General features: G+C 45.2%; 1 protein-coding gene across 13 annotated transcripts in view; it reads right to left on the bottom strand.

Moving 5' to 3' along the window:
- KCNMA1 (potassium calcium-activated channel subfamily M alpha 1) overlaps nt 1–12,763 on the bottom strand; it is a 725,292-nt gene that overhangs the window by 62,571 nt on the left and 649,958 nt on the right. For 12 of the 13 annotated variants that reach the window (XM_035022513.1, XM_035022505.1, XM_035022592.1 and 9 more), the window contains 2 exons: nt 9,937–10,161; nt 6,425–6,617 (listed from right to left, as the gene is read on the bottom strand). In XM_035022513.1, the coding sequence (XP_034878404.1) occupies nt 6,425–6,617; nt 9,937–10,161 (418 nt within the window). The remainder of the gene's footprint in view (nt 1–6,424; nt 6,618–9,936; nt 10,162–12,763) is intronic. The other variant, XM_035022523.1, reaches the window with a different exon arrangement.

The following is a 12,763-nucleotide window of genomic DNA, read 5'->3' on the forward strand; positions in this document are numbered from 1 at the left end:
ATAATTAGGATATATTCGAAACAGCTATCTGGAACTTATTCAACTCTCTTCCCCTTTGACAGCATCACTCCTACTTCCTTAAATTTTTGCCCTCAGCCCCTTTCACTGGATTCTCTTCCTCTGTTTGTCCCTTTGGTGTTGACATTTCCAAGGTTCCAGGTTTGGCCCTTTTCTCTTAGTTGCTCTGCTTTCTCTCCCTGAGAAATATCCACACTCAAGGCCTATACCCTGCCCAACACCAATGATTTCCAAGTCTATACCTTCAGACCTAACTTTATCCCTATAGCTGTATGTTTGTATTTCTTCTTAGATATCTTGTTAGATATCCTACTTTCAACTCAGATGGATGAGGACCAAATTCTTTACCATCTGCCAGAAGCCTATTTCTCCTCTTGAGTTCTCAGCTTATTTCATCACTTTTATATCCACCCAGTAGCCAACCTTGAAAGTCATTATCAACTCCTCATCCTTGCTCATCCACACCTCCTTCTCACCCAACTGGCCTTCAATGGGCTATCTTTTCGGTTTCAAATCCACCTCAGTTTCTGCCTTGCCCTTGTGACTGACATCACTACAGCTGTCCTGTCAGTGCTTATTCATCCCTTCATGTCTACGACAACTGTCTCCCTTCACAGCTCATGCTGCCATCTCTTCCCACATCTAAACCATGCTCATATTCTTGCCTGTTATCTCTTTAAAAGGTGGATTTAATCACCATCTTCCTATCATCCCAGCCCTTAACGAGGCTATAAGCCTGTGCTCTAGACCTGCATTGTCCAATAGGGTAGCCACTAGCCACATGCCTATATTTAAATTTATAAATTAAATAAAAGGGAAAAAAGCAGTTCCTCAGTCACACTAGCCCCATTTCAAGTGCTCAATAGCCACATGTATTCAACTCATCCACAAATGTTACCTCTTCTTGGAAGCTTTCTCAACTCCTTAAAATATATAAAGTGAGGAGCTTTACGTACTCTTGTATTTCTAGTCTCATCCTTGTCTCATTGCACTGTAATTGTTTATGGGGGTACCTCCTCCATTCACCTGAGCCCTCAAGGATAGTGATTGGCTGCATCCAAGTCATCTTTGTGTTCTGGGCTTTTATAGTGCCTGATGTATAGTGGGCACTCGTTTATTCCTCTCTCTTTCTCTCAAGAGTTATCCTCACGAGAAGGTTAACCAGGAAGAAACTCTAAGATGCTCGTTTCATAATGTGATACAAAAGCACAAAGGGAAACTCAATCACATGTTCCCTCTTTTCAGGTACTGACTCAAGGGGCTCTCTGAGAATGGACCCTTCCTTCCTCAGCTCACCCTCCCTTTCAAGATCACACTCAGTTCTTGTCTTTTAGAACCACAGGGAAACAGTCTGGCAAGAGCCACTGTTGTACCAGTTGATTTAAATTGAAATGTTTTCCCCAGATAAATGCGTGCTAAATAATACACCAGCTCTCCAGCCAAAGGGAAGTGACAGGCACTCTGTAAATAAAGGCACTTAGTTGCTGGTAAAGAGCTGTAAAGTGGTTCTGAGCTGATGTTTGCTGACCAGCAAGAAGCAGCTTCACCTGCTTTATATAATTGTCACTGCAGTCTTGCCTGCTGTATATTAAAACTGCATCTCATAGACCCAACTGTCACATCGGATATACCATCCAGCATGGGGTATGCCACCTTTCTCTGTAATTGTTTTTGACAACCAGGCATCACATCTCAAATCTTTCAGAAAGTGTCTGGTCCAGAATCCCTAGGCTGGGTCAGTTCTGACACCATGTGGGCTAGAACAGTAACACCAAAAGGCAATGTGAATAGAGGAGAGGGAAAAAGGGAAAAGAGGTTTTGTTGGTCTCGGAGACCAAGTAATGCATAGTGGCAAGTGTCTGAACACAAATCTCAACAAAGACTCTACCTCCTCAGTGTTAAGATACATTTTTTATGTTACCCTGTATCATGTTAGGAAAACTTGCCATAAAAATGCATGGGTATTTTGGCCCCAAAGCACACACATTTGTTCTGAGTCCACATTTCTGTCCTGCTGAGTTCTGGAGACATGGTCATGTAGCTCTCAAGACAAAGCAAACGATGGGGTTTTATGAGGACTACAGAATAAATCATAATGAAAACTGGGTAGCAGTGGCCAGAAAGCTCTGTCATTATCACTCAGGGCAAGTTAGATTTGCCTCCGCCCACTGAAAAGAGGAACACAAAATCATTCGGTACTCTAATTCCAATTCACCTGCAGTGTGGTGGTGACAAATGCCCAGATGAAGGGTAGTGAGAATATCTGAGGCCAATGAACATTCCTCCTGGTCCAGAGCGTCTCAAGGAGGGACACAGTGGCAGGGAAACCTGGTTTGTCCCTCAAGCCCCATGGGCTGGGACGAACCCAAGGAGTGCGCTGCATGATGAGCAGCCCAAGGTGAACCCAGAGCACTCACCCATCAGAGAGAAAGTCACTTCCTGTGCTGATGGCCAGGAAAGTCAGAGTGTCCCCAGAGGAGAGTGTTAGAAACCAAGGGCAAGAGAAGAGCAGACAGAGTAAGAAAACAAGGGGAAATGTGGGCTCAGTGCGTCTATAATTCTGACAGTCTCTCACTGAGGGCAGAACAGACTGCCTGCCGGCTGCTGGCAGCATGGGCCCCATTCCACTGCGGACCAAGATACATCCTCTAAGCCACAAGCCCTAAGATACATCCTCTGCCTTCTTCTGGCCCCTGCGTGCCTGTGTGCGTGCATGAGTGAGTGCATGCGCGCATGCGTGCATGGGTGTGTGTGTTTAGGGGGATAGGCGTACAAAAGAAGGAGTGCCCTTCTCTTGTTTTTGTAAGAAAACTAAACTCCCTTTCCCTTTCTTCCTTATCTCCTCCCAAAACCTATTTTCCTTGCTTATTCCCATGCTAAAGACAGTAAAGGGAAGGCTTTTGAGAACTGAGTATGTGCAGAGGGGAGGGAAAGCATTTTTACCAGTTTGGCCATCATCTAGGATCTGAGAGGCTGGGAGCTGGTTTCTGAGAGCTGGAAGGAAAACCCATGTCAGATGCACACGTAACTCAATTGTGCATTGAGATTCTGATCTATGGACCTTAACGATCACAATTATTAAATTGGGAGAAAACAGACATGCACTTTTCTGCCCCTCCCGCTCAGTTCCATCTCCCCCACCCCGCCCCCTAAGGGAGTGCTTCTCCTGCCTCTGCTTCTCTCCATTCCCCTTGCTAGCTCCTGCCAGGAGAAGAGGAGCATCTGATCGGGTCGGTCAGTTTGTTCACTGGACCGGGTGTTGTTAGCTTGCAGATTATTGTGCCTTAGAGCAGTGCACAGGAGTCACCTGGGGACCCCGTTAGAATGCAGATTCGGACGCAGGAGGTTTGGGGTGGGCATGAGATGCTGCATCTCTAACAAGCTCCTCGGGGGATGCCCACGCTGGGGCAGAGTTGGGAGGACATACATGGAAGAACAAGTACTTAAAGGCAGGACCAAACGGTGGCTTGCCTCTTCCACTTCCTAGGAGGTCAGCTGACTGTCTCCTCATATCCTCTGTCACCTGCACTCCCTGCACAGGCAGTGCAGGCAGGAGGCAGGCGCTGGCTCTCCGGGACACAGCGGGGTAGGTAAGACTCTCGTTCAGAGCCTTGACAAGTTGCTCTGCCTGCAGCCCAGCTGAGCAGTGGATACCAAGATTTAGATTGGGGGACAGGCAGGGGTTGGTGGCATGGAGAGGTGAAAACCAGGCTTCAGACTGGATCAGTCAGGGTTGCCTCAAGCCACTCCTAACAGACACATGAAAAAATGCTCCACATCACTCGGCATCAGGGAAATACAAATCAGAACCACAATGAGAAACCACCTCACATCAGTCAGAATGGCTAAAATGAACAACTCAAGAAATAACAGATGTTGGTGAGGATGAGGAGAAAGGGGAGCCCTCTTACACTGTTGGTGGGAATGCGAGCTGGCGCAGCAACTCTGGAAAACAGGATGGAAGTTCCTCAAAAAGAAAAATAGAGCTGCCCAATGACCCAGCAATTGTACTACTAGGTTTTTATCCAAGGGATACAAAAGTGCTGATTCAAAGGGCCACCTGCACCCCAATGTTTATAGCTGCATTATCAACAATAGCCAAATTATGGAAAGAGCCCAAATGTCCATCAACTGATGAATGGATAAAGAAGAAGTGGTATATATACGCAATGGAATATTACTCAGCCATCAAAAAGAATGGAATCTTGCCATTCACATCAACATGGATGGAACTAGAGGGTATTATGTTAAGCGAAATAAGTCAGAGAAAGACAAATATATGATTTCACTCATGTGGAATTTAAGAAACAAACAGATGAACATAGGGGAAGGGAAAGAAAAGTAAAGTAAGATAAAAATAAAGAGGGAGGCAAACCATTAGAGACTCTATAGTTAAGAGAATAAACTGAGGGTGGCTGGAGGAGAGGTGGGTAGGGGGATGGGATAACTGGGTGACGGGCATTAAGGAGGGTACTTGTTGGGATGAGCACTGGGTGTTATATGTAAAGTGATGAATCACTAAATTCTACCCCTGAAACCAATACTACACTATAAGTTAACAAACTTGAATTTTAAAAAAGCAATGAAGACTAGAAGCCACTCTATTCCAAGTATGAAGAAAATCAGACATGGACGCAACCATTGGAAGGGCCGTTTCACTTGCAACACAAGGTGGAAGTTTCCACAGGAGGTGCTGGAGACCTCAAGGCAACTCGAAAAAGACCACAGCAGCCCCCTCAGTCCCTAGCAGCAAAGCCAGTGATGCTCAGAAAGCTCCCCTAAGAGCCGCTTTGAACCTCGCATCTGCTCAGGGTCAGGCTGCCGCTGCCTCCAAAGAACTAAGGCTTCTTTCCCTTTTCCAAATTCCAGATCTCGTCCCTGGGCCCCGCTCTCCTTGGCAGACGCTGGTCCAGAACCGTGCAGAGAAGAGGATTCTAGGAACGGCTGTTCCCAGCTTTGTTGCACTGTTGAACAGCTGTGGGAAGGAGATGGTGCTGAGCTGACAGAAGGTCATGCACGCGCAGCATGACCGGTCTGGGCGGCATGACGGAGCTGAGCTCTCCCCTGTCAGTAAGATGGCACTTCTCATCCCAGCAGCTATAGTTCTCATGGGCCCTGCTCCCTCCACCTTTGGTCCTGGAATGATGGGATTCAGGCCCCCATCAGGCCCCCAAGGCCACCCATCTGGTGGAACACTTATGGCAATGATCCTGCTGTTCACAGCAAGCCTGCACCGAGGCCTCACATCCCATCCTGCCGAGGCCCTGATTAGTGAGGCTGTTTGTTACGAGGTTTGGCTGTGCTGCCTGAGACTTCTAGATGACATCTTTACTAGCAGCTATCTGCCCAGTATCCCAGGGAAAATGACAAGGAAGATGGGGGCAGAGAAGAGAAGGCAGATGTGCATCATTTAACTCTGTCGTGCCTCCTGCAGAGAATGTGTGACCTGATGAGCATCACCTCTTGCTAAATGACTTCTCGTGTCCATACTGTCCCCACTGTCCAGGGGTCACCATCCGTAGGTCGGCATATAACAGGGCAAAGCTTAACAACCCCATGCAGCAATAACAATGGCAAAGCTTAACAGAGGTCAATGGCAAAAATATATACTGGAGAGAAACATTGGGAATTGTTCCGGCAGCATCTTTCCAGTGCCTGATGTTAATCAGGGGACCCTGGTCATCAAGCCACTGTTTGGGAAGACTGAGGGGGTGGCAATTTATTTATTTATTTATTTAATTTATTTTTTTTTTAAAGATTTTATTTGTTCATTTGACAGAGAGAGACACAGCGAGAGAGGGAACACAAGCAGGGGGAGTGGGAGAGGGAGAAGCAGGCTTCCCACAGAGCAGGGAGCCCAATGCGGGGCTCGATCCCAGGACCCCGGGACCATGACCCGAGCCAAAGGCAGATGCTTAACAACTAAGCCACCCAGGCGCCCCTATTTTTATTTTTTAAAAATTTTTATTTATTTGACAGAGAGACACAGCGAGAGAGGGAACACAAGCAGGGGGAGTGGGAGAGGGAGAAGCAGGCTTCCCGCGGAGCGGGGAGCCCAATATGGGGCTCGATCCCAGGACCCTGGGATCGTGACCTGAGCCGAAGGCAGACGCTTAACGACTGAGCCACCCAGGCGCCCCATGGGGGGTGGGGTGGCAATTTAAAGGCTGCTTTCCTCTCTGGGACGGCAGCCTATTCTGAGTGTGGGTGTTCAGGTCTCAAGCCTGCTTCCCGCGATGGTAAGAAGAGGCAGTGGATGCCCCTTTGAAAGCCATCCCAGCAACCGCAGGTGTCACTGCCAGGCAGGCTGATGTGAGCCTCTTTGAATTACTGAGTGAAGGATATCCCTCTTGCCAGCCCCTGTCCCCTGTAGGCACAGCAGAGAAGTATTACAGGCTGTCCTTACCTTGGGAATTAGCCTGCAAGACCCCGATGCTGTCATCAAACTGCATAGATTTGATGTTGAGTGACGCCAAGATGCATTCCTTGTCCTGCAGCGAAGTATCATCAATATTATTCTGATTGGCTGACAGGATAACGCACATGTCACAGAGGTTGATGTTGACGGCCCTTAAATCAGCCCGACTTAATGGCGTACCCTTTGGCATAGAGGAAAGGAAAAAAAAAAAAGAGAGAGAAGAAGCCAAAGTGAGACCGAGGGCCGAGAGGGAAAGAGGGGGAAAAATAAAAACAAATTAAAGATTGAGCCAGAGCTTTGGGAAATTATTTAACAAGTATCTTTGTTACGCCTTGACATTAAGCTGGCCTAACTACATTCAAGGGAATAGGAGCTGTGTGGTAATCTAAAGGGTAGTCAGGGCTGATGGTGGCATTTCAGGCTTGCTCTCCACGTTCAATCAAGCCGTTGCTAACAAACGAGGGAGAGGAATAATGCCAGGGTCCTACATCTTCTTCCTGCTTGGAAATTGTCTTGATTTAAGAAACTGTCCTGTGGCAACCTCTGGCTTTCAGAACATAACGAGGGGATGGGTTTCAAACGCCTGTTTATTTAATAGCAGGTCACTTCTGTCTCGGGCAAAAACAGCACCTCCAGCTAGAATTTCCAGTGCAGCCAAGGGGAAATAGCCAGTGAGCGTGGTGTGATGAGGGGGTGCTGATAGTGGCTGCTCCACCTGGAGGAGGTGGGAGGGTTGGAAGGAATGTGCATCTTGCAAAGGGGCGGGGGTAAAGGAGTTAAGCTTCAAGTCATATAATTTTATTGCGTATTTTCAGCAAGAAATAAACAAAAACAAAAACCAAGAGGGGCACCTAGGTGGCTCAGTCAGTTAAGCATCCGGCTCTTGGTTTCAGCTCAGCTCATGATCTTTGGGTTGTGAGATGGAGCCCCACACCTGGCTCTGCACTGGGCATGGGGCCTGTTTAAGATTCGCTTTCTCCCTCTCCCTCTGCACTCCCTCCCCTGCTCCCTCTCTAAAGAACAAAACAAAACAAAAAACAAGAAAATCACCTAATTGACCAACAACATAGGGATGGTTGAATATACCACTGGACATACGTTCAAGGGAAGTCTATGCAGCAGGTAAAGAGACCAAAACAGTTCTCCATGTAGGCATAGCCTTGGAAGGATCTCTGAGATAGTGGATTAAGTGAGGGGGGAAAAGACGCACACACAAAAAAGTTGTAGATAATTCAAAAAGTATGATTTCATTTATGTAAAGAGAAACCGACAAAAAAAACCCTATATATTCATGAATATACTGATAAGTGCATGTACATTCAGAGAGAAATTTCAAGAAAAATATACACTAAACTAATAATAGTAATTACCTCTAGGGAGGAGAATAAGATTGGGGGTAAAGGAAAGTTTGTTTTGACTTTACATACTTCTGTCTTGTTTGAATATTTTATAACAAGAATGTATCTGTATATTACCGGTATAATTAAAAATAAATAAGCCAGTAAACAGATTTTTTTTTAAAATCCCGTAACAACAAAAAGCAGTGGGGGCGGGGGGAACAGAACAAGGAGGTAATGACAGAGAGGTAGAGAATGCAAGCTCAGGTGAAATAAAAGGATTAGTGCTAGAGGGGAGAGGTGTGACCTCCACAGCCTCTGTGTCCCTAGGAGGGATCATAGAACTGATCAGGCCAGCCCATGCTGGTGCTCCCCAGGGGCCATATGGTCTCATTTTGGAATTCACATACTGGGTTCTCCAGCCTGAATCCAGCTTCTGCTTTGCCTACATGGGGATTTGAGTTGCCTTCAACTCACTCACTGTGTAGGGAGGGGGTCTGCCAACCACCAGATATCCTTGGATCCCTTCCTCCCATTCTCCCTCCTGGAGAAGGGGCTTTGAGCTGATGGAACTTGGCTGCACAGATTGAGACCATCAACCATCTTTTATGACTCAGTGACAGTCATGATTCTGCTCTCAGCCCCCAAAAATACTGCTGCAAAGGGATATGATGGAGGAAGAGGCATTTAGGGCTCTGGGGCTGGGAAGCTACTAGGCTCTGGAGCAGTATCTTTTGAGAGGAGAAGAACCCCACTTTTCCAGGGATCTCTTGGTACAAAATAAATCTGACCAACTTCCTGAATCATTTTGCCAGTGCATAAGCCTCAATTGCCTACATCCATATTCTTTTAATTTTCACCTTGTAGGGAATCCAGCAGTAATTGTGATCTAAGACAATCCCTGCACAGTTGTATACACATGATTTCAAAACTCAAGAAATACAAATGACATACACAGAAACACCATGTTTCTGTGGGCTGGCTCCAGATGGGGAGTACTGTTTAAACAATGAAATATGTGAAGACAGAGATGAAGGCCCATTTTGTACAAATATATTGTGCTTGAGTGAGCTAAATTTTGGAGAGTTTAAAAAGGACCTGCAAATATGAGAGCTTATTCATATGCATACCAATAGGTGAGTGCATGTATGGAAGGGTACAAAGAAGGAAACACACACACATACATCACACACACAGAGACTCATGTAGCCCAGCAAAATAATAAGCTCTTTTCAAAATACTTTTAGACCCCAGTCCATGTGTCCCCAGGGGACCATGTGGAAAAGCACATGTAGGAAGACAGTCGTGGAAATACATACTCAAATCTATGACGACTGAAATTAGAAAGGTATATATCTGTTTATGCTCTTCCATGCATAGGACTATTTGTTTTTCTTCAGGTGACTGTTTTTAACTACATGTGTTTACTAAATCAGTTTACTAGTTTACTAAATCTAGAATTGTTTAAAAGTTTATGAAAAATATATTGATTAGTGATTAGGAAGTAATTAGATGACTCCAAGATCATGTATCCCATGTTCTTACACTAAATTATGGAGTCTCAAACTGTTCCTTTTAGATTTGGGTCCTAGGATTTTTTAAAGTCAAGAATATCCCATGCACATATGTGCACACATACATACAAGCCCATGAAAACATTGCTAGGCTTCTAAATGAATGGAAGGCAGGGAGTGGCCAGCAGAAGGGGTTGGCAGCAGGAATAAAGAAAGAACTCTTAAATCCACTTGGTTAAAAACATAAAGTGGTACAACCAAGATTTATAGAAGCGTTAATAATGTCATAAGTAAATTGACAGAAGTAGTTCCATAAGTAAATTCTGCTATAAGCATCATAATATCTCAAAGCACTAGGTTTGGGTAGGCAAGAGAGAGAGTGTAGAGACACTGATATGGTAATGCATTTGATACCAGCCTAACTTCATGCTTGATGAGCAGCTGAACTTGGCTGCAAATTCCTTTTAATAAGGTCTCCCAGGGTTTAGCTATTCCTAGACAGAGCAGAGGGGAAGGGCTGAGTCCTCAGGCCCCTAACCAGATGAAGAAGCAGACGCATGATCAAAGCTACAACTATCATATCCACCTGGGATTTTCTTTTGTGAAGGGAAAGAAGAAAAAAACATCACTAATGTGACCCTGGACTTACAGGCAATATGGACACTTTGGGGAAGTTATGAAGCGTCTCCCATTCCCGCTTGAGGTACTCAATGGAGCCCACAAACACGATGTGCTTGAGCTCATGGTAATGAAAGTTGCTGGCACGAAGTGGCATCACCAGGTTCCGGAGGCCAATCAGGGCTGAGCTGACATCACCAAAGATGCAGACCACGACGTGACCGCTCAGGACTGTCATGGCGGCTTCACTTCGAGTCTGCAACAGGGAGAAGTGTACCAGCATTGGAGAAAAGACCTCAGAGGTTGTGGTAAGGATTAAAAAAATCACTTTCATAAAGATAAACGTTTGTTGAGTGCTTACTATGTGCTTTTATTTTTATTACATCAATGTTACAGTCACGCCATATGTATTTATAATTTGAGTATGTGTGTATACATTATATTGGTGTAATAAGTATATATAAACATATATCCACACATAACATGACCTTTTTTGACAAAGATTTAAGAAAGTTATGCCATAATACATATGAGCCGGTGCTCTTTCCTGATGATTTTTAGGGGGGGAAATAAGAGGGAATAGCAATATTTATGTTGCTTAGAAAAGAAGTCTTAGTTTCCATGAAATTGTTGATAAAATAAGCTGCCTTTTCTGGCTCTCTTGCTGAAATGATGATAAAATGGTAAGATCTATGCTAGTCTCAGCTTGAGAAGTTTGAATTTTGAGTTCTGGACTCACCAATGGGATTTCACACTACATCATTACATCAGTAGATAGAATATAACATCCTAAGCCAGGGGCTGGCAAGCTATGGCCCACAGGCCAAATCTGGTCTATACCCTGCTATTGTTTGGCCATGACCAAGGCAAGATTGGTTTTTACGTTTTAAAATGGTTGGGAAAAAAAGAAGATTTCATAATATGTGAAAAATACATAAAATTCAAATTCCAATAAAATTTTATTGCAACACAGCCAATCTTATTCATTTAGGTATTGCCTATGGCTGCTTTTGCATTACAACAGCAGAGCAGATTAGCTGTGACAGAGACCATATGGCCAGCAAGATCTAAATTATTTATTAGATGACCTTTTGTAAAAAGAGTTTGTCGACCCCTGTCCACTGCTGCTTTGTGGTTTCCAGGGACATTCCTGGAGAGGCCCACCTGGGTAAGTCATCAGAGGAAGACTCCCAAAGAACAATTAAAAGGATCTAGAGATCGATCAGCAAGAGTAATAAGCCCATGTCTTCCCCCCGACCCTAGGCTTGATCTCAAATGAATGAATAAAATCACCCCAGTGAATGAGGACCCCAACTTCCCATGCAAATGTTTAGCCACTGCCACCCTTTTGCTCACTGTGTTAGTGAAGAGAGCAACACAGGAGGCCACTTAGTGGGCCTTTCTCCACTCCTCCGTCTGGTCCAATACCTTCCATTCTTGCCTTCCTTCCTCCCGATCCACCCACTGCATGCCTGGATGGCCCCATGTGGCTTTTGGGGGGGCATATTAATGTCCACTGCACATATCAAACTCTGCTTGACTTAATCCCTAGAATTGACCAGTGTATTGATTGTTTAAATGCCAATATTACAATTCACGACAATGTCAGGGTTATTACAGTAATCCCCAGGGAGAAGAAGAAGCCAGCTTTCACTGCCTGATCGTTAGAATAAAGCAGGGCTGTCACCATTATCGGTTTCCCTCTGCAATAGCCCAGGAACACCTAAGACAGGGGCTGTAAGATATGTCTTAGAAACAGTGACCAAGGAGGACCCACTGGGAAGTCAACATCCCATTTCACTGCTTCACGGAGAAGACCTAGAGTTAGTTTTCTTGGCTGCTTGGAAGTCTGAGTGCCTGGATACCGTTAGCAGAGCATCAACCAGTCTGTAACATGCTGTGATGGGGTTTCTAATTACTTTTAATTGGAGTCTAGCTCTCTTCAATGAGCTTGAGGAATACAAACTGGGTCCAGAGCGAGGGTTGGAAATCTACATTGGGAGGTGGGTAAGGCTCCAGTTAGCAAAGTGGCTGACCACAGGAGCTTAGCTCTGGGGACCGAAGCACCAATCCTTAGACCAGCCATAGTAACATCACCTGCAGAATCTTGTTGAGATCCCAGTTCCCGGAGAGTTTGATTCTACCAGGCTTAAGACCCACCAGAGAAACTACTCTCATGTACATCTGGTGCTTCTTATACATCTGTGAAGGTTTAACCCCAGCTGGGCCTTAATGGTGTTAAACCCTTCAAAGCGCAATCTGTTTGCATCCAGTAAGACTCCTCTGGCCACTGAGATACAGTCTGCTTCTCCCTCTGACCCTCCTCCCTCTCATGCTCTCTGTCTCTCATTCTCTCTGTCTCAAATAAAATAAATAAAATCTTTAAAAAAAAAAAAACAAAAAAAGATTGAGGCCACTTCATATTTTCTAACCCCACAGTAGTTAGTGTCCTGTACCCAGGGGGTCCATGCAACCCCAAAGCATCTTCACATAGCTGGCTCTTCTGAGGATTCTCATCTCTGCTCCAGTGGGACTTTGGCGAGGGCTTCTTGGACCACACTGTCTAAATAGTACCTCCTGGTCCCTTTCTAGCCCATGGCCCTCCTTGATTGGGCTTCATAGCACTGGATCCGTGTCTGAAATGTTTTTCTATCTTCATCTGTTTACCTGGAGATCTTCTCTTTGCCTTCCCTGGAACATAAGCTCTATGACAGCAGTCATTGTCAGGGGCTTTACCCCTAGCCACAAAAGCAGTGCCTAGCACATAGATGGCCTGTTATAAATGTTTTGTTAAATGATGTTACTTTTCAGATGACAGAAGCAGTAACTCACTTCCCTAAACTCTTTCATGCCAGAGG

The sequence above is a fragment of the Mirounga leonina genome, unplaced genomic scaffold (assembly GCF_011800145.1).
Source record: "Mirounga leonina isolate KUSES-001 unplaced genomic scaffold, KU_Mleo_1.0 Mir_114, whole genome shotgun sequence".
NCBI classification, from domain to species: domain Eukaryota; kingdom Metazoa; phylum Chordata; class Mammalia; order Carnivora; family Phocidae; genus Mirounga; species Mirounga leonina.